The 22,702-nt window shown below is 39.1% G+C and overlaps 1 protein-coding gene across 2 annotated transcripts in view; it reads left to right on the top strand.

Moving 5' to 3' along the window:
- Window positions 1-22,702, top strand: part of LOC140312387 (uncharacterized) — a 107,126-nt gene that overhangs the window by 55,947 nt on the left and 28,477 nt on the right. For both annotated transcript variants that reach the window (XM_072390209.1, XM_072390208.1), the window contains 4 exons: window positions 885-984; window positions 7,602-7,660; window positions 9,704-9,768; window positions 21,838-21,987. In XM_072390209.1, the coding sequence (XP_072246310.1) occupies window positions 885-984; window positions 7,602-7,660; window positions 9,704-9,768; window positions 21,838-21,987 (374 nt within the window). The remainder of the gene's footprint in view (window positions 1-884; window positions 985-7,601; window positions 7,661-9,703; window positions 9,769-21,837; window positions 21,988-22,702) is intronic.

Genomic DNA, 22,702 nt, shown 5'->3' with positions numbered 1-22,702 from the left:
CTGGTGCAGGGCCGTCAAATCACTTGCAGCACTGGCTTATGGTACATGAGTGTTTGTGTTTGTTTGTAGCTGGTAAAATAGAGTCTGTTCTTTGTCCGAATGACACTTGAACACCATGAGATGATGAAGCAACCCTTCAAAGATTTCTTAAGAGTCTCTCTGAGGTTTTAGTTCATCTAAAAAATAAGAAGAGTACTTTTACTTTGAAGTCATTTAAGGCAGTCATTCTGTTCTTTTCCTCAGTCCTCTCTTTCATACAATTTTCTCTGATTGTACCATTTTCCCCATCTTCTCCTCACTCTACTGTCTAGATTAGCCTTTGTCTTCCGTATCATGCATCTCGCTAATCTAACTGCTATTTTGTTTATACAGTCCTTTTATCTTTTCTTTCTCCACCAGCTATCCACTGTTTTCTTTTATGACTTAAACTTAAACTCAAAGGTTGTGCCTCAATCTGTAATTTTTGGGAGGAGACCAAAGAGTGTTTTTGTTGCTCTAAAAGACAAAAGTTACCTGTGCATTTGCTTTAAGGTCATAGAAACGCTGCACTCTTCTTTTCTTCACTTTATTCTCCAGGGATCTCCCGGTTTCTCTCAAGGAAAGCTTTTAGTGTGGATTTTATCCACAACATGACTCTTCACTCTTTTTCAAACTATTGACAGTGTGCTAATACTGCGGAAGAAGTGGCTCATGAAAAACAAAATGTTTCCTTGCTATTTTTGTCCTTTTTTGTTTGCATGCGTATGAACTTTTTATTTCGAAAAAGAAAATTCCTTGATGTTTCTCTTCTTTCATTTGTATTGTGACTTTAAAGACAGCCTATTGTATGAATCATTACACAAGACCTTTGTGTGTGTGTGTGTGTGTGTGTGTGTGTGTCTCAGGTGGCTGTGACATTTGCAGTGGGGTCGGAGGTTGGCCTTCAGAGCAGCAGCGACTTCAGTCAGATGGGGAAACCTTTCCTAATGGGTACAGTGGCTCTGGGTGAGAATTAGCTTTGTTCAGTATCACTCACTTTTATCCTTTCTGTCTGCATCTTTATCTCCTCTGCCCATTATTTTCTTTTCCAGAACATGAGCTCTTTTCTCCTGCCCTTTTTCTGTTGATCCATGAATACTAACAGCTGACTTTCTAGTGCACCTGCCATCGAATTTTTAGTTTACAGGAGGTTACAAAAGTTAATAGATCAAAATAGAAACATAGAAAATGCAAAAAAAGAATGCAGAAGCTTGTTGCAGATTTGATGTTACCTGAAACCATCCAGCAGCTCAATGAAGTACAGTTGCAGGGAGATATAGTGTCTGTGTTACAATTACATTTTAATGACAAAGATACTGTAAAACATACACTTTTAAATTAGCACAGACAAATGGAGGAAAATATCCGATTTCATTGTATTTATGATGTACTGAAAGAAACAACGAATAGAAACAGCATTTTTTGAAAAAGGTGCCAATTATTATTAAAAATCTAATCTAACAACCAAAGTGTGTGTTGTATTGAGTGACAGGTTCGTAATGGGTGTGAAGGTCAAGCCTGTTGCAAAGCATGAGCCTCATCTGCGTCTACTACCAACTTCTTCTTGTCTCAGACTGACCTGGATGCACGCTTTGAAAGAGGGAACGCATGTGATGTCACACATGTGACCGTACTCGGGTCATGCTACCCTGGCCGAAAGACTGCTGACTCCATGGCCACAGACTGTTTGACAAGCTAGAAAACACTTCTAAAATGGAGAAGAGCTCTTGTGCAATTGACTGCACCAACAGATTCAGGAGGGAAAAAAAGACAGGAAGTCCATAAGGCTCATGTGTGACAGAGCGATTACGATGTGAGTTCTCGATGGTGCTTTGAATTGACTAGTGGCCGTTGTTCGAAATCTTCTGGTGTCCTGATCACCTGGTGAGACTTGCGTGTCTGAGACAGATGTTATAGGCATGTCTTTTCAGGACCGATTGTAAATGAGCATAGCAACACTGAAATCTCTTCACGCAATAAAGATATGAGAAACTACCAGGTGTTTACGTTTAAAAAACGATTCAGCGTCACTTCGGATTTGTCTAAACTGTTCATAGCAGGGTGCAAAGGTGCTCATTGTAGTCAAATCTGAACACGCTAATCAAAAGTCTGATCGAGACTTGAGTCTTCAAGCCTCAGTCACAGTAACATTGCAAGGAGCCATGAGGTTTTGAAAGTTATTTTCCCAACTAAATGCCAATGAATGAAGTCAAATATAATGTAAATGGTTAAATTATTTTCTTTTCTAATTGCTAGTAGCCTCTAGGACATTTAAACGTCTTCCATCAGGAGGTTGAAGCAACGCCAGTGGAGCAGCTCCCTCGAAGCGTGGACACAGTTTTACTGGGAAAAAAAAGCATGAGATATCCTGGTTGTAATAAGTTGTTTCTGCATTCTGTCAGCAGACAGATGCCAGGGTACAGCACAAAAGCAAAGAGAAAGTATAAATTCTTCCCTTCATTACACATTTACTTTAAATATCGAGATGACACAAACAAAACCATGAAAAAACATAGCTGTCTGTTATTAACCAATAAGTGTTTATTCTTAGAAAGGCAAATTTGATTAACCATAATACAGCCTGCTGGATAGTTAATCTGGGCATATTTCCTGAATTAGTAACATGTGTTACACAGCTGGCAGTAGACATGATTTATTGTAGATACACAAACTCGAGCAATAATTGTTCAGGCAGGTGATGCAGTAAGCAAAACAAATGTGAGAGTTGTTGAAGCATGGAAGTGCCTTGCTTCAAATCCCGTTCACAAGTCTGGATCATAAAATGTATATGATAATAAAACAATTTCGACTGGCAATTTACATGGCCTTGTCTGTAAATTGTAAATGTTGATGATATAGACACGTATGTTTAGGTCTTTTAATGTCTTTTTCTGTGGGATCATCACCTCAGCACATTTGTCAGACAGGCAGGTGAGCTCAATGCTGGAGTGCCTAATCGGGAGGTTCAAATGAATCCCCGGTGGGCCGCATAATTGTTGGGCTGCTGTGCCAGCCAAAAGCAAGACAAAAGCAAAACAAACCACTGTCATGTAATGAGTGGTTGAGGTGTAAAAAGGTTGTTTTCCAATTCTGACATTTGTTGTAAATGTATGGTAAAAAGAGGCCTGAAAAGGCAAGAATAAGAAAAAGAAAAGCGTTGCAGAGCGATGCAGCCAGATGCAGCCAGATGTGCAGAGCTAAGTAATATTTTTACTAAAGGACAAGCAACTGATGACACGAGGTAATAATTATGGAACGTCACAGTCAGACAGCTGTCAAGAAAAATGTGAAATCAGAAACTTTTCTTTGAACATCATCTGAAGATGGATTAAACATAATGCAACAATTACAAAAAATGTAGAAAAATAACATGCTTTTGTAGCATCAGAGCAACAAATGACCAAATCTCCTGCTGCTATAGTTTACAATGACTCTGACTGTAGTCAAGAGAAGGAAACGGCTGCTGAAAGAAAGGGTATGTTGTGTATGAGGAAGCACACACAGGATGCACAAAATGACGCCACAATGTTTAGGCCTATATGTAGAGTTTTTTTTTACTGCATTTAAGTACAGATGAGTCTGAAGCTGAGAGAGGAGAAAAAGACAAAGAGACACAGAAAGTGACCAGTGAGACAACTGTGACCCGAAGGATTCCTGATCCTCAAGCAGATGTTAGTGTAGGAGGAGACTGATAAGTTTGATTGCATTTTTTCAGTTACCATCCTCAGCACAGCAGCCACAAACTCATCCCAAACATGTTTCACAGCAAGCATGGAGCCAACTGCAAGTGGTTAACTTTCAGTGAAACAACACAGTGCCTCTATTGCTCTGTGTTTAACATTTGCACCTGCTGCAAGTGATAGCCTTCTCACAAAGGAAGGTATGAATACATGGAAACATGTTCAGCGAAGGACAGAGAAGCATGAAAAAGAAAGATTCACAGGGATAGTGCTGATGCTTAGTTTCTAATGCTCAATAAGTCAGACATAAAAAGCATTTTGAAAGACAAACAAATATATATACATCACAAGCAAGTTTAAAGAAATGTCAGGTGATGGAGCACATAGTTGATGTAACAAAAGTCTTAGGCAATTGTGGACTTACTACAGTCAAGTCCTCCAGTCTACTACTGCAGCTGCAGTGAGAGGCTGCAGGACTGAGAGGTTCAGGAGGTCCTTTGTCCCCACATCCATAAGGCTTTTTAACAGTGACTGCTGGCATGTTTTTCTCACATTTATTTATTTAGTCAGTCATAAATTTGAGTGACTTGACTAATTTGAATTTCCCCCATTGGGGGATGAATAAAGTATTTTTCTATTCTATTCAATCATGGCAACATTCTGGAGTTAATAATGCTTTTCAGTCAGTATGAGCTGTGCCTTCAACAGGACATTAACAGCTATATTGAGCAAAGCAAAAAGCATCATAACACTGGTGCAGGGGCAGAGGTTCTCCTGTGACTTTATCAAAAGTCATTGTAGATAAAGTTGTGAGTGTAAGAGAGGCAGGGATGTTCAGTCCAGATGGATACTACCCACAATGTCACTTCAAAGGAACAATGTACAATTATTTTAAGATATGTTTCACACACCATTCATGAGAGACTGGTTGCTGTGTTGGACTGTGAAAGTATTTCACAGAGCTGCAAAAACAGTTATTACTCACGCTCAATGCTGACATGTGTGTGGGTAACTCTACCGATGGTGCAGCCAATATGCAGGCACCATATGGGCTGCTCTCTGAGCACAGATGCATGCCTGGTGTTACGCACATATTCTGAATCTGGGATTGGCAGACACAACAGGCAGGAAAGGGAAGAGAAGCCCTTCGGAAGTTTGCTCAAACATTACTTTACTTTTTTGGGCACACTCTCCAAGTACTCACAGACACAGGGAATGTATATTCTAACAGCTCAGAGTCTGGTTGAGGGGACAGAGGACAGCCTCAGGAAATACATCAGAGACTTTTGCAGGAGTGAAAAGAGCAGATGAGTTTGGGAGTTGGGCCAAAAAAAGCTGAAAGAATGGATAGATGTGAGCTGCTGATGCTGTCTGCTCTTCCAGAGAAACGCTTTGGAAAAAAGAAAGAAATGCCAGGAGAAGTTTGAGAAGATGACGCACAAACCTTGCCGGATGGTGAATTTATGCTCAGTGTGCACAATGTCATTTTGGACTGTGACAGACAGCATCAACAGGTGGTTTTCAGCTAATGTAAAACTTTCCTGATATTTTTCTTGTCTTGATCCTAAAAACTTTTCTCAGATAAGAATGAATGCTCTTCGTAGCTCTGCACTCCAGAGTTCTGCTGGCACATTACAAACTGAGCTGTGTAGTCTGGCATCCCAGTGGGAGAGACCCTCTGGAGCAGTACACTGTGAGGACAGGTTTTGAGATACCAGCAGCAAGTGAGGAAGATGATTATGTGGAACCAGGAGTAGAACTGGAGAGCAGAATCTGTTCATCCTGCAAAAACTGTGCATTCTCTGTTCATCTCATCCTTTCACAGTATGACCTACTCACTGATGCCTACCATGTAACTGGACTGGCATATACATTTTTGTTGACACTTTCAATCACTCAAGTTGTGAATGGAGCTTCTCTACATTGAAGTTTGTGAAGAAAAGGTTGAGAAGCTCACTGACTCAAGAGCATTGGGAGGTCTTCATGCTAATGTGTACTGAAAGGAAATCCTCACGTCCACTGACTATGACACAGTTATAAACAGAGAAGTGAGAGCCCTGCTCCTACGGCTGTTGACATCGTAGGTCTTTTACCATTTTCAGTTCTTAAGGTGAACCAAAGCATGTAAACTATCACTTCTGGATGTAAATAAATTGGTCCACATCAGGCACTTCATTTAGGCATAATTTATATATGCACACTATTTGCCACCTTAACACAAACTAAATATTCTGCCTATGTGACACCTGTTTAAAACTGCTATATTCTAAGTCAAGTTGTTCTCCTTTTTAAGCATATTTGAAGTGTATTTTGGATGTTATTTAGTTGACTTGTGTTTCACTTGTTCAGTCAATGTGTTGTCAATCTGTTTACTGCATTAATGCAGTTATCAATGCAGTAAATCTGGCATTTAACTTCTTTGTTTATTAAGTAAGCTTAAGTAAGTGCCACACCGTTGTTATCCAGTTCACTCCTCATCAAAAAAAAGGTGGGCTGGTCTTGAACATAAAACTCTCGAACTGAAAATTGGTTCCACTCCAGCTCTGGGTGAGCTGGGTGAGCAGGGGAAAGTGACTTATCTACAAATGATCTAGAGGAGTCTAACCTGACAGTTAGATTTGGATGTCATCATCAAACTTGTAACAATGCTGTAGCTGTCTGAGCAGCATCACCGTGGATCACTGGAGTCAAAAGTATGCTCCCATATTCAGTTGGCCTTCAGATGCTCCTCTGTTCCCAGAGTGCAAACTTATGCAAGATAGAAAACAAAATGTCTTTGTGTGGGTCCTATATTTCTGTTACCTGTGAAAACTTTTACAAGTGCGAAGAAAATAACGGCAAAAGTCAAATCCACCAGCTGGACAATGTATTAGATAAAGAAATGTAACATTCCATTCAAGTCCAAGAATCTGAACACACTTTGACAACACAGTTTGGGCTATTTCTTTTTGTCACGGTTGAAATGTCACCAAATGCAGATGCAGCACAAGTTACTCTGGCAGTACACTACCACACAGCTGCATCTCAGCACTGTCTCGATTCGTGGGGTTTTAGTCATTTTTAGTCAGTGTAATACAGCTTGGTCAGACAAGTTTGTAACCGATTAGTAAAAATATGCAACCATACCAGAATGTCCAAACTGCTATATTCTTTCAGGCTTTACTTTGGGAATTTTTGTAGAATGAGGTACATGTAACTATCTCAAAACCTGATGTTTTTGTCTGTGGTTCACAAGTTATTTGTAATGCTGCAAAGATCATTGTTGAGATCAACAGCCTTGGATGTAAGATTATTTGAGTTTGTTATATTCCTAATCCCATGACTAGAGGCGGCAGCCATGTTGGATGTTTTTCCACGCAGCTCTGATGCTCTGACAATCAATTGAGCAGATTGACTTCCCACGGCTGCCTTCAGTTCCCGTCAGTTTGGAGTTTGGATGCTGTGGATGGATGCTGTGCGAGCATCAGATCAGAATCAAATCAAATCAGAATCAAATCAGACTCTTCATTGTGTTTTATAAGCCCTCCCAAGCACTTTTTAATTAATTTAAATTAAATGAAAAAATGATTCTCAAAGGAAATTGTGATAATAGTTGTATGATGATATTTGCCGCTGTTACAGTAGTTACGTTTGTTTTAAATATCAAAGTAACATCCATATGAATGCCAGGGTGCAGATTTTCCCATCAGAACATTACATTGGGACAAAATGAGCAGTGTTACTCACTTAGTCAGTTTACCTGTCAGAGGTTTTAATGGTGTAACTGATCGATGTATATCAACTTATTGAAATGAGATCACACCACATCTAAAAAGCCTATAGTTAAAGAAAAGAAAAGCCACTACAAAGGCACACCGTATGAATGGCAGAAAATAACCTGCTGCTTTGTTTTTGTCTCGACAGGAGGGATTGTAAATGTGATGCCTCTGCTTTTCTCACAGATCTCACACAACAAAACACAGGTAAATCTAATCCAAGACTGCATCTACTACGACCAGGTAATCTGTGGAGTCATTCTCTGTTCTTCAACTGTGCACTGAGGGGAGAAGTAGAACTGACAGACTGGACACAGCCTGAGTAGCTAACGGATAAGGGGATACAGTAGTTAGCAGATCTGGTTTTTATTGGGCAGAAAGACTTTAACTGGAAGAGTACTGTTTAGAAAAAAAGAAAACAACACAGACTCTTTGTTCCGACTGTCTCACCATTCCTATTCGGCTGCTGGCCCTGCCTGCTGACTGGGTCTTTCATGATTGGTCAGGTCAGATGAGCTGCTGGTCAGGACACCACTCTTTCCCCAGGCTCTAGTCTCGTCTCAAATCAAATAAATGTTTTCAAAATGAAATGTGTAAGAGCAGAATGTATTCCTACGGTTGACAACGTGAACTTCATTTGTCTGAAACCAATTGATTCTCCAACTGAATAGCAAAATAAATGACAGACTGTAGCTTTCTCAATTACAATTACTGTGGCATACCAAGCTAAAGGATTTTATTTATTGCACTCATGACAGGGAAGGTTTTTATGTTAAAACACAGCGTTTACCTTTCTCCAACGCTTACATTCTAAATCACAAAGAAACAAGTCCATACTTCCACTTACAACCCTACGTGAATAATGTGCTGCATAATGGGTTTCATGTTTCAGTCCCTCAGTAAGTATGCATTAGAGTGTAGCTCAGCTCTGCACAGTCAGACACACAGACCTGCAGCTTTTTGGAAAAGACAGAAAGAGGAGGAGGGTTGCTTGTAATATGAATGTTTTTTATTTCTAAACCTCTCTCTGTGCATTGTGATTGGCTGGTGGCAACACAGCTACAACCTTAGAGTTGCACCAAATGATGCAATAATGCAGGAACTTGGCAGGGTCTCTGTTGATAAATTAACCACCACATATTTCTAATGGTTCTAAGTGATGACTTAGAGGTATTTGGGTCAATTTTTTTTTTCAATATTGTGCTTAAACAAGTGGATGTAAACAAGTTGTCACCAGATGTGAATATCCATCTGTCCCACTGCCACTGGCTGCAAAGCTGCATTTCAGCTACTGTAATGTAACAGTGCCATACACCCTGCTTCGGATAAACATGCACCTACATCTGACTGGCAGAAACACAAAATGTATCGTAATCTCTTCAAATGATTTGTCCTTAAAGTGTCTTTGAAGATGGATATTTTGCATAAAACACATTTTTTTTGTATAAAATAAACGAAAGCAAGGCCAGACCCGCATAACGTACAGTGGCTGAAAGCAAGTAGTCTCTGTCACTGACACAAAGACATAAAGAGTCCTCTTCACCATTGTGCACAGCTCTGTAATTGTTCTTTTTTCAGAAGAACTTGTGTGCTAACGGTTGTCTTTTTTGCATGACTCATTATCTCTTGTGAATCAGTTCACAGACTGATAACTGTTATTTGTCTTGATTAATTCATGTTCTCTTTGGAGAGCAGCAGTTTTCTTCTTATATTCCTGCATACCTTTTTCCTGATGGCTGGCTCTTGAACTTGGAGACTAGCCAGTGTGTGAGAGGCAGTTACCGTAGTTGCTTTGAAGTTAGTCTTTTTGTCATGACCTTCCGGAACATTACATACTTTTCTCTTGGAGACTACACTTGGGAAAAGTAAGAGTTTTACTTACAATCCAGCAATCCAGAAAGTTTTGTACTCTCTGGATTGCTGGAGTCCAAGCTCTTTAGATATAATTCTGTCATTGTTTTTCCAGCCTGGTGACCACGAACAACAATTCCTTCTTTGCCCATGCCATAATACATTTCTACATACTTATGTCAGAAGGCTCAGAACCTCTGTTTTTCCAGGCTGTGATCCCATTTTATTCAAAACACCTGACTTAACTTTTACCTTCAAATACAATGCTAGTTCTAGAGGTTCTTATATTTTTACAACTCACGGACATATAATGTCTGATCTTTTTCCTGAATAATTGAAGGATCAAATGTTGTTTATTTTTGCTGTATCTACTTACTGCAGTATACTCTTTATGTCCAGATCCTGTGGTTTCGGAGAGCGGTGCTTGGAGGTTTGACAACCTGCACTGTGCTGAATATCCTCTGGTGAGTACAGTATTCTGTAACCGTCCTGCTTCTTTAAATATCCATACCAATAAAGTTTACCATCTCACATGTCATTATTTTTAGTGCCATACTATTTCATAGTTTTTCAATGATTTTTATATATTTTTCGAAAGAAAAAAGCTTTCTTTAATTCTTGTGAAACAGCGTTTTTCAGAGTAGTTCAGGTTCTTTACACAAGATTTGGTTATGGGTTACGTCTTATTGATTCCTATAGCGCAGAGATCCTTAGAGTCTGAGACTTTGATACTGAACCTTACATTGCCCCTAGTGTGTTCCTCATTTTTCCAGTTCCAACAGAACTAACGCAGCCGAACCTTTCAAAGACATTGCAATTATTAGTTATTATTTTGATAGCTTATATAATATTTCTTCACCTCCATTCAAAGATCCTCCCCTGAAGCAGTGTGGAGCCTGCAGAGGCCTGCCACACTTTAAAACCACTACAGTGTATTTCTGTCATGCTAATGGGAAATATGACCATTCTCTGTTTCTTTCTTCCTGGTTCGTAGGCTGTGTGCTTTGTCTTTCAAACTAATGTGTTTTTTTGCCCACACCTGGCTCTCTTATCACTTGAAAAGTAAACACAACGGATCTCATTTAGTTACCGGTTTCAGTAAGATGCTAAACCTGACTAGTTAGAAATTGACAATATAGCTTTAACTATTAATTAACCATTCTTTCTATAATTTGTTCGTAATTAATTATCAAGACCTATTTTGTGTTCATAAAGGGTGAGTTTTATCTGTGTTTTTTTTGGGGGGGTGGGTGTCATAATTGAACCAGATTTTGTAAAGGGGACATATGGAAAAATGACTTTTTCTGCTCTTTGGTGCATAAATGTTTGTGTCTGAAGTCATTTGCAACTCAAAAACTAAAAAAACACAACACTGGCATTTTGGTTTGGGCCCAAAATGTCTGAAAATTTGTCATTCAGTGAGCTGTTGAATGCGCAGTGGAAATTTTACAAGGTGTCACTTTACAAGGTTATCCAGCCTATTCTCTTGGAATCGCCATTTAGCTTCAACTCCATGTGACGCTTTCGTCGCTGCACTTCTGAAGTGGAAAGTTTAAATTATTTTGCTTTTGCTGTTTGCTTTATTATTACAGTAACATCAATGTCACAATTAGTTATATACCGTAAATTCTATAAGCCACTACGTTTTTTTCCAGGCTTTGAGCACCGCAGCTTATAATACGGTGCAGCTAATTTTTTGTTTTTCATGCCGCCAAAAACATTAACATTAACACCAATAAAATTAACGAATAGTTCACAGTGTCCAATGAAATTGTACGATAAATCAAACACACTTACACTGCTAAATTATTGTAAATCGGTCATTTGTAATACTGTTTTTTTTCTTTTACCAACCGTGTTACATGCACTGTTCGAAAAAAAAAGCATTTACGCCACGTATTTGTGTGTTACCAATAGGTATTTAAGTTAAAACCATCGGTGTACAGGCACTGTTTGGAAAAAAAAGCATTTACGCCACGTATTTGTGCGTTACCGATAGGTATTTAAGTTAAAACCACTGTGTTTACCACTAAAAAACACAGGAATGGAGCAATAAAGAAGTCTGGAGTTTATGAAATTTGTGACATGAATTATAAACGTTGTTAATAACCAGTCAGTGGACATTATGTTCATATTTTAAAATTCTAAGAAGAAGAGGGATCAGTAGCCTGCAAGCTGTCCATGGTTGAGCTGCAGACCAAAGACATGTAAATATTTGAGAATATAATTCCCAGTCACGTATTTGTGTAGTTTGAAGCTCTAATGTGCTCCAAGGGTTATCAAGTATAGCACATCTCAAAAGAAGCAGACACTGAAAAAAAATAAGGGGGGGGGGTGATGTGGTTCACTCCATGCTCTAAAATGATCTGCTTGAATAGAGGTGTAAATAATTGAAAGAAAAAGGGAGCTGCTGTACTGTCTCTCTGTGTTATTTTTGCCAAAGCATGTCAGACATTTCATTAAGAAAACTGTCAACTCGTGAAAAAAGGAATAATATGTCTCCTTTCAAACTTCCCAGCAGCACTGCAGCAATGTTATTTTCTCATATTTCAAATGAAAATTAATATTTTACTATCACCAAACATGTGTTTGTATACCTCACTGGAGAGGGTTCAAACCTTGTTGTTTTAGCTAGATGTTTAAATTTAAGTAATTGTGCTATAAAACCTACCAGATTATGACTGACATTGAGTATTATTAGATGATAATCATGTATGACTACACTGCTGGCCCAATAAGGGCTGAAACTGGGAACATTGGCTGAAGAGCCAAGATCCTCTGAGACCTTCAGCAGACGTTTGAAGAGAGCAAACGTTAAAAGCAGTAGTGAGGACGGTGGTCCAAAGTGAAAGGAGGCCATCTGGCATAACCGCCATCCACAAAGGATTCCAAATGCACCAGAGAGCACAGACCATCTGCAGTTTCTTGAACCCCAATTTGCAGCCGAGGAGTCAGGTGCATTTAGGGAGAATGTTTCCTGCCCTCAACACAGAAACAAGCCTCAATGGGATGGAGGTTGGAATCAGAGTGCACTTACATTTACTGTTGTATTTAAACTCCACTCTCTGTAATAATTATGGCTAGCAACCCTAGACAGGGGGTTGTTAGATTATTATGTTCTGTCTTTTCTATATCATCCATCCATCCATTTTCTATAACTGCTTAATCCAACTGTAGGGTCGCAGGGGGGCTGGAGCCTATCCCAGCCGTCATTGGGCAAGAGGCTTAGTCCACCTTAGATGGTTATGAGACTATCCCGCCATCGCAGGGCCATAACAAAAATAGACCCCGCTAAACTGCACTAGTGATGGAGAATATTTTATTCTGTTTGTAGATGTCAGCGAAAACTTCACTACTTTTGGGTATTTCTTCTAATGTTATACTATCTGATGACCTTATGGGAAATTTAGAATTCATTACATACAGGCGCAGGTAAAAGTTACACACTGCTGCAAGGATTATGATATGAAGTCTGCATATTTGGATAGTTTTGACCAATTTTCAATCTACCTCTAAGGCTAAAATCCGCTTTATCTGGACCAACAATACCACTGAGAGGCATAAACACTAATCGTAACGAATAAGCAAACTTCAGGACACAATGAAAATGACCAAGACTTAAGATAAGGTAAGAGCATTATCAGATGAACAACACGTTATATATCATACCGTGTGATTATTTATTTAACCTAAACTAAGCCAAATATGTAGAAGCAGTGTGTGAAAAACTGAGTAGAACCCATGATTCCACAGCTTGTAGAGTAACCTTTAGCATCAGTGACTTGACTTTCCTGTATAATGTATCAGACTCTCACATTGTTGTATAGGCACAAATGATTTTTTTATTACATTCTAATGTGTAACACCTTAGAAGTGAAAGAGAATGTACTTTTTACAATGACTGTATTTTCCAGTATCGTAATCTGTCCAAATAACTGCCATAGTTCACTTATTCAGCTTGTCTAAAGTCCTGCTTTGTTCCTCTTACATTTTTTTAAAATAATGAGATAAATTTGGATTTCATATACTATGAAGGGGTCAAACATATTTTAAATTCAAGAAGAATGCCCTTTGGCATGAGAAGGTCCCTGCACACTCATGACAGATTTCACTGAGCTGCTCCCCACAACTGGTTGTTTCTGACCTTATGTGTACTTTGCTGATCGGCTTCTGGCAAAACAGAGTACAGCAGCTCTACACAATAAGTCTCCCTCCTCTGGGATACTTCTCTGAGATTTATGAGCTTCTGGCTGCAGTTTTCCCCCTTTGTTTTGTGTCCAACCTACACACCAGATTCTGATAGCAGTGTTGCGTGGCAAAGAAATGCTCTGTAATAGCTGGCTTTTTTTCACAACCGAACCTCATCTATTGATTCATTATAGCGCATCAGAATGCTTCGAGCAGCTTTGCTTTCTCCCACATCATAAACAGAGCTCTATTTATTCCTTCAGTTTTAACTACTGCACATGAGTGTTCATATCACATTGGTTCTGTTTATTCAACATTAATTTGAATTTGCCTCATCACAAGCCTCAGATAACATAGCAAACAAGCGGGCACTCTCCTGCAACAAACTGACTTTTTGCTTAAATGTGAGGAGTTACATGGTAGAGGGTGTGTTAAAGCCAGAGCTGTATTGTAATCTAAGTGCCATTATTAAGTCACTGGCCCAAACAAATGCAGGTCATCATCGAACATGTCTTATTCTGTTTAAGGGTTGTTTCATAATGGGTAATGTCTTTTTTTAAAAGCACAGTTTTGGTTAAAGTCAGAACTCTATTTTTGACATCTTTACATTTTTGTGCTGTTCATGTAACGCTGCCCAAACAAACAAGAAGGCGTATCAGTAGATCTGCCTGCATCTTTTTAACTAGATGCAACCAAATTAAGCCACAGCACAACCTGAGAAAGAGAAATAAATGAAAGTAAGAAAGAAAGAAAAAAGACAAAGCTTCTAGCACCAACAGCGCCAATTCAGAAAGATAAAACTTATGTTGACTTCCATCTGGTTGACTTACAAGAAGATGGTAGGTAGAAGGACAGTGTGCAATGACCCACTGCAATCATTTAGTGCTTTATTTACGATGAGAGTAAGCACAAAGCATTATCACTGTTAAATCTGCTTAAAGCTAAGTGCTCTCTTGCTATCTCCTCCATATCTAAAAAAAATGAATAGATAAATACAAGGGAGATAACTTGTGTGACACACTGGTGGCTTGCAACCATCTGAGGGTTGCCCCTCAGTAAAAAAAAAAAGCCCTAAAGAGAGTGTCTGAAATCCTCTATCAACTTATTTAAGGTGTGTTTTTAATCTGTGCTGATGTTTTCAAGAAACTTTATTCTCACAAATTAGTATAATTTTTCACAATAGAAATGTGCAAAGTTGCTGCTTTTATTTAATTAGCAGCCTTTCTATTCAAGCTTGTGTGTAATTTACAACTACAAATCTGTATGGTCCTAGTATAGACAGAGCCCACTATTTCAGTTACCTGTTTACTCCACCAGTCTCTCAGCTTCAGAGAATGCTGTATTTTGAGCATAACCCAACTATGGGGCTAACTATGGAGTTATAGGTTTACTTTCAGAGGTCTTGCAGAGTTTGTGCCTGCTTTTGCAGCCTTGAAACTGGGCATAGAGCTGCCAGATTTTATGACCTTACAAAATTGACAGTCTCACAGGCACTACCACTTCATGGAGCCATCAGCTTAGTTTGTGTTGAGGGGGTTTACCAGTGCAATGCTATGATTGTCTTTGATGAGAGATGTCCCTAAAGTACATGACATTAGCACCATTTTGAATGTTTAACATGAATGTTTGCTATGGTATGATGATATATTTTACAGGTGAACTACATTTAACAGTTTTTGCTAAGAATGATACCCCTTTCAGCTGAATTAACTGGATAAAGAACTTTGCATATAATCAGCACTATGCAAAAATAAAATTGTGTGTTTCAAATAGTTTTTCCTTTTTCAAGTTTGCAACTCTTTAGGTGCCCAAACACACCTCCAAACGTACATGTGCATAATATAGAACCTTACAGAAAACATCCAGTAATTCATCTGAAAAGACTAATTGCTTCCTTTATGCCACATATCAGCCTCGAGACTGCCTGAGGCTCCAAACATTTCATAAGGTCTGAAAGCTCAATGCAAACTGAACTCAAAAATGTTCATGCTGCATTTGAATTGACATTATTTATTTTATAAAAACCTTGAAGTCTGGCGCTATTTGTTGTTATAGATTGACTAGAATCATGCCTTACAAATCACATATGCAAATCCCCCCCCTCTCCCTTCTCTTCTCTTCTTTTTCGGGGGTCCTGTTCCAGCTTGATGTCCCAGCAAGCAATTTCCTCTGCCTCCATTTTTCAGAACATAATTTTGATTGATAATTATCGTTGGGGACATAATTCTGTTGAGCCACCCTGCAGAGTGAAAGACTAGTGGAATAAAATAGAAATGGTGTGTTGTTGGGTGCATTCGAGCGCAGCCACAACAAATGAATGGATAAATCTCTCTGAGCTGCACTGCCAATTCAAACCAACAGTCACTGCTGCAGAGAGACGAGAAAACTTGCTTGTCCCTGACTCGCTTTCTCTCTCTGCAGCCTAACTTTATGGCCTTTGGTTTTAAACAATGAAATTGTGATTCAGACATTGTTTCACAGTCTGCTGTTTTTTGTTTTTTTGAGAAAACTTTCAAAGACCTGCTGTATCCTCAAGTATTATAAGACTGATTTTCTCCAAACTTAAAAACATACAATACAAGGGAAAATCCCCATCAGAGGCTTGGTTAGGCTCATCAGCTCATCATTTTGTCTCATAGCACACGCACTTACGCTGTCAGTGTTCACATTTAATGGCAACAGCTCAATCCTTGCTGAAATTTGGGTCCAGATTTACTAAGCCAGGCAAGTTAGTGTGTTGGTTCTGTCAGTCAAGTCCTAAAAATGCTCTCATTTACAAACACAGGTGCAACCAGCTCATTTCAGTATTGCCAACCTGCCAGGAGTAGCTCTAATTAGTTTAGGATCGTTCAGGTACAGCTTGTCTGTTGTTGTTTCAACACAGGTCATGTAAGCATGGACCAGATCACCTGTTTTGTTGAAGTTTTAAGATATACCCTTTAGTACAGATTTAAAAAGACGGGTTATCAGGTCTACTTAGATAAATAAACTCCTCTATGACTTTCATCAAACTGATCTTGGTTCTGGATCTGACAGACAAAATAAGGGAAGTGAAGTTAAAAAAAACTAAGATGTAGCCAAAATACAATAATAAGGAAAACCTTTTGGACGTACCTAACAGCTGCATCATACTGTTGATCCCTGAGTTAGATGAACATGCACTATAGAAGTACTCCAGATGGTTCTAATCACCATCTGGAGAGATTGTCTTAGTCACAGAGTTCTGATGTGGGATGCCCCATCCTTAACCAGCACCACATACCATTTTTAACAGTTGTGATTACATGTAAAACTACACATTTTCATTTGGTGTGTAAGAACTTGAGATGTATATTTTGATAGATTCCTGACCCCTGAAGACATTATTCTGTCTTTGACAGAAATACTTTTGATTGCTCCTTTTGCCTGGTTATGTTTTGCCTCCATGTAATAGAACATTTTCAGTTCTTAGTTCAGAATACTGTCATGCAGATGATGCGTAGTAAACCACCAGAGCAACTTGACTATGAATTAGATTTCATGGACAGGTCTAGCTTTACAGTGTCTCCTGGGACAGATTAAAGTTAGATTATCTTTTTCAGAGTAGCATCATATGTGACAACGTCCACATTCCCTTCAAAAATGTTATCCTTGGAGTTAGACTTAATGGATAATGAAAAGTCAGCCACATAAACTTTTAAACAAACACCTAACATATGCCATCAGTACCCCGTCAGTTCCAGTATGTTGTGACAACCCTGTTTTAAGTTTCATACTTGATATTGAAACACACCAATTTACAATAACTAGATAGTAATAGAGAAAATGATGATGTGCAAAAAATAACACAGTAACTGCTCCCCAGCAAACATGCACTGTGAAAATATTCCTCCACAGAAACAGGATTTTATTTTGTATGGTAAACAGAAGAATTGCTCAACATTTCAAAGGTGTTTCACAAATGACATTAAGTTGGTAAAGAAGTTTTGGACTGACATTATCACTGTTGGTAATTAAGGTAGTTCATTTTGAAACGTAAGTGCAGGAAAGCTGAGCATAGATGTAGGAGAATATTTATCAAAAATATTTATCAGATTACAACAAGGCGCTGAGAATGGCCAGACAGAATCACTTCTCTGCAATTATAAACAACAACCAAAACAATCCCAGAATCCTTTTCAATACAATATATCGCCTTATAAATCCATCACCTACATGCCCCAATGAGTTTCTGTCCATCTCTAAGTGCAATGAATTTTCTGCCCACTTCAGAAATACGGTTTTAACAATTAGAAAAAATATCAATCAAACTAGGGCATTCAACATTGTAGACAGCACTAAGCACTTTAATTACACTTTGCACTCTTTTACTCAGGTTGATGCAGAGGGGCTTAGTAAGGTGGTCGCAGAATTAAACCCCACTACTTGTATTCTCGACCCGATGCCTACCTCATTTTTTTAAACTGTTTTGAGCTGCCTTTTAGATGAAGTTTTAGACATTGTTAAGACTGAGACTGCACTTGTCAAAGTTTTAAATGACATTAGAATCAACAGCGATTTCAACAACCTATCTGTTCTGGTTCTGCTTAACCTTGGCGCAGTCTTTGACACAGTCGACCATAGCATTCTTTTAAACAGACCGGAAAACTGGGTTGACCTCTTGGGGATGGTCTTACAATGGTTCAGGTCATATCTGACTGGGCGTGAATTTTCTGTGACCCTAGGTGACTTAACCACAGACAAAAATCATATAACCTGTGGAGTCCCACAAGATTCCATTTTAGGTCCTATTGTATTCCATTTGTACATGCTACCATTTGGTGAAATCATTAGGATATATAATATCAATTTCCATAGCTATGAAGACGACACGCAATTATACATCACTGCATCCCCACACGACCTCAGTCCCATTAACAATTTAGTTCTTTGCCTAGCAGAAATAAATAACTGGATGGCAAACAATTTTTTACAACTCAATTCTGACAAGACCGAAATAATAATATTTGGCCCAAAAACCCAGAGAGATTACCTGGCTCAGCGCTGCAATTCCTTGGCTCTCCACACAAAAGACCAAGTAAACAACTTGGGAATAACCTTGGATTCTGAGCTCAATTTTGAGGCTCAAATCAAAAATATTACAAAAACTTGCTTTTATCACATTGCCAAAGTCAGACCATTCCTGAACCAGCCCGACACAGAAAAACTTATTCATGCATTTATCACTTCAAGACTCAATTACTGTAATGCCCTTCTGTCTGGTCTTCCCAAAAGAAACGCAAGGCCGCTTATAATTGGTACAGAACTCTGCAGCCCGAGTACTGACGAAGACCAGACAGAGGGCACACATAACTTCACATAAATTCTTGCACTGGTTGCCTATTAGTTTTAGAATTGTTTTTAAGATTCTTTTATTGGTTTTTAAATCACTGAATGGCCTGGCCTGACCTATCTCTCAGATACACTACTGAGGTATGAACCAAGCAGGCCCCTCAGATCCTCAACAGCTGGACTCCTAGTCGTGACAAGAACCTCCACAAAAAAATATGGGGAATCCGCCTTTAGCCACTGTGGTCCCCTTCTCTGGAACAGTCTGCCTGTGGATCTGAGGGATTGCGCCTCTGTAGATATCTTTTTTAAAAGAAAGCTTAAGACATATCTTTTTCGCCTAGCTTTTACGTAAGGTGCCCCACCATTCACTGCCTTGCCTTCTTTTCTTTTAATTTTTCACCCTCTGTGTTAATTCTCCTTACAGGTTTTAATGTGGTTTTTATGTCTTATTTTTATTGTTGCAATTTTTTATGTTTGTTGGCTTGGTTTTAATTTGCTGGCTTTTTCTATTGTTGTGTGCTTCTGTTCTCTACTGCTTTGTGAAGCACTTTGGGCTGCATGTTTTGCATGAAAGGTGCTATATAAATAAATAAAGTTTAAGTTTAAGTTTAAAAATAGTTTTTTGGTAAAGAGGTTGTGGTTGTTGTTAATGCCTACAGTACAGCCTGTCCATGACCAAGTCTGATGTAACACTTAGACAAAAACAGATTTTTTTTCTGCACTGAAAGTCTTAACTGCTGCCACAGCCAGCTCTGACATGTTAAAAAAACTTCCAGAGCCCGATAAAGCTCTGTGGGTGTGCACATGTGCACAACACAAACAGCTGAGAAGCAACTGATAGATGTAGATAAAACCAGTGAGGGAAAATTTGATTTCTCATGAAGTTGCAGGTCAAGTTAAAAACTTCAGGTCACATCCCCTTTATATTTATCATCTGTTATAACCGAGTTTGAAAAAGTTCTCCATCCAGATTCATTTAAAAATTCAATGTAATGTCAGCAGGAGCACTCTTGAAACCATTTGTGTTAATATGAGTCATTCTTGTTGTTGTCTGCAACTGCTTTTCACTGCATGAAAACCTTTTTCTTCACTTCATTAAATCTCTTCAGTCATTTGAAGGCAGCAGGAGATGTACCAATAAATCAGCAGCAGTGCCACACCACAAGGCAGTACTATTTTCCACAGCTGTTTACTTTGATCAAATCATATTCAAATAACACCAGATCACCAAAAAAATACTTCTTTACATGTCTGTGCACACTGGTAAGTTCTAACCTGATATAAATGTCCAGTTCCTGGTGCTCAATAAATCCTAAAATCTTTGTTTCATGTTTTACTTTTAAAATGCACAATATTGGCAGCGCTGCAGGTTGGCACTGACAACTTGAGCTACAGCAGATTGATGTCATACACACAACATAAGAACAAGTAAAAAAAACAAACCCTGTGCTTCCACAGTCCATCTTTTAGTCTTTTTTTTTTTAACCAGACATTTCTTTTAAAATTTTGCCCCAACGTATCCAGCTGCAGGAGATTCAGCAGGAGGCAGGCAAACTTAAAGGCTATGTAGTACAAACACACACTGCTGAGAGATGGTATAAAAGCTGAATAAATGAATACCCTTGTCCAGTATAGCAGTGGGGAGCAAGAACAGCAGGAGCCCGGGCTGTTGGAGGGAGTATGTCATAACAACAGTGTCTTGTTGTTATTTGAAACCACTATAACCATCCGTTCATCCATCTTCTATTCCCGCTTAATCCAACTCGGGGCCGTGGGGGGGGGGCTTGAGCCTATCCCAGCTGTCAGTGGGCCAGAGGCAGGGTACACCTTGCACAGGTCGCCAGTCCATCAGAGCCACAAAGAGACAAACAACCATACACGCTCACACTCAGTCCTAGGGTCAATTTAGAGATGCCACTATAATCAGCCAGGGAAAAAATGATTATCCAAAGACAACCTGTCATCTTTCAAAAGTCACCTTATTTTCTCAACTCGTTGCTCTGCCAGCTGTCAGAAATGTAACTGTCGTGCTGTGGAATTAATTCATGTTGTCTAAGACCCTAATAGCAAGACTCTCTGCTCTCTGCATGTCAGGCTTGGGGCAGTTTGTTTTATTTTCATGCAGGAAGATGTTAAACCAGAGTTAGATGTTTGTCTCTGAATTTTTAAGGCCTCCTGGTCAGTCTGAGAAGCAGAGAGCACACCCTGCTGCAGTTAAAACAAAAAGCTGTGAAGTCTGCTGCGGTTCTTTCCTGATGCTACAGCCTCTTGCAGTTTGAGTTATGCTGCTATTTAAGGAAATTGCTATCAAAAAATCAATTGCTTCAGAGAGAGAATTTTGTTTTTAACTTTGCTGGCAGGATTATTGGCTGTAGTATTTTTGCTGAAAAACTGCTGTTTGGGGGGAGAAAAAAAATTGATGAGCGCCCTGAAGATGTAAAAAGCTTTAAACTTAGCTTGTTGAGTAATTCTGGGCCTGTTTTGATTAACAATGTCCCAGGATGAATTTGGTTTTGGACGTTTTGCAGCTAATCCTAAACAATTTCAGAGAATTTCTTCATCTTTCAAGGTCATGCGTTGTTTTGTCTTCGTCTGTATCTGTATCTGTACTGTGTGTCTATGTCAAATACAGGAATGATGGTGTTAGGCACCCAGTAAGGGATGATAGAATATTAAAATGAATGAATTAATATTCATGAAGTGAAGATTAGTGAAGCTGTGGCACCCTGAGCGCAGATGGTTGCTGGGCTGATGAAGAGCACAGTGCTTAAGTACAGTCAGAGTAATGTGCTGCTCTCACAGAAGAGTTTTTTTGCTGCTTACTTTCAAAACACGAGTTTGTGTTCAGCACTATTAATACATGCCTGAAGACTGATTTCAATGGTGTTTGTAAATGAATGACTAACTTCAGCCAACTGTGCTTGGTGTCTAGAAACTTTAAAAAGGACATATAGGACATAACTGTAAGCTGTGCTCAAATCGGTGACATGTTTTCCCTCATGTTATAACTTTACACAATTTGGGTTTTTTGTTAGGTGCTGGGCAGTGCTTGAGATTGTCCCACAGACGTCAGTACCAGAGAGGAGGATGGCAGCTGACACGACTGCCAAGCATGCCTCCAGCAGCCCCTCTGCCCGTCCTTCTTCAGTCTCCCCACAGCTGTACTCCAACATTTCACTAGAGAAGTACGTACATGCCTCTCTTGTTTTCACTTTCATTCCTGAGTACATGTCAAATAAGGGCATGGTTGCCATGATGTCACCGATTGGTTTGTAGACTGACATTTTTAATCTATTTTTAAACAGTTTAATCTATTAGCCATCGCTATCCTTGGATTTTAAAAACAGAAGTGACTTGGAGGTAATGAGTCTGAGTGAGAACCTGAAGACTCTGTGCTAGACTGTGGGTGACTTCACTTTTACTCAAAGTTTCAGAAATAATAAATCATTTTCAGTCACCTTACATCCCCCTGCAGTGTCATGAAGTGACATATTAGCTCTAGAGACCAAAAGTGTTTTTGTAGTAGGCTGTAAACATGTACAGTATTTTGACATAGAACTCTGTGGGAACTGACTCACTTTTGGAGCAAGCCTTCAGCAGCCATCTCAGGACCTGTAGTTTCTGACACTTCTGTGTTGGCTTCATGCTTCTGGGGGTGCCTGTTTGATTTCATCATAACTAAAAAAGGTTTGTGGCAAATCCTTACACAGTGGAACACCCACAGTTGTGTTCTTAGTAGCAGTCAGCTGTGTTCTGCAGCAGAAATGTTTATAGATGTTGAATCAGTGTTTAGGGTTGCATATTGGTGTGGTGGTTTGCATTATTGCCTCATAACAAGAAGGCACCTGCTTTGAATTTCCGCCTCTCTTTTGTTGAGTCTGAATGTTCTCCTTGTGCCAG

This window comes from Leuresthes tenuis, unplaced genomic scaffold (assembly GCF_036924035.1).
Source record: "Leuresthes tenuis unplaced genomic scaffold, fLeuTen1.0.hap1 SCAF_7, whole genome shotgun sequence".
In the NCBI taxonomy this organism is placed as follows: domain Eukaryota; kingdom Metazoa; phylum Chordata; class Actinopteri; order Atheriniformes; family Atherinopsidae; genus Leuresthes; species Leuresthes tenuis.
Note: the sequence above shows the minus strand (reverse complement) of the source record. Positions and strands in the feature narration are given on the sequence as shown.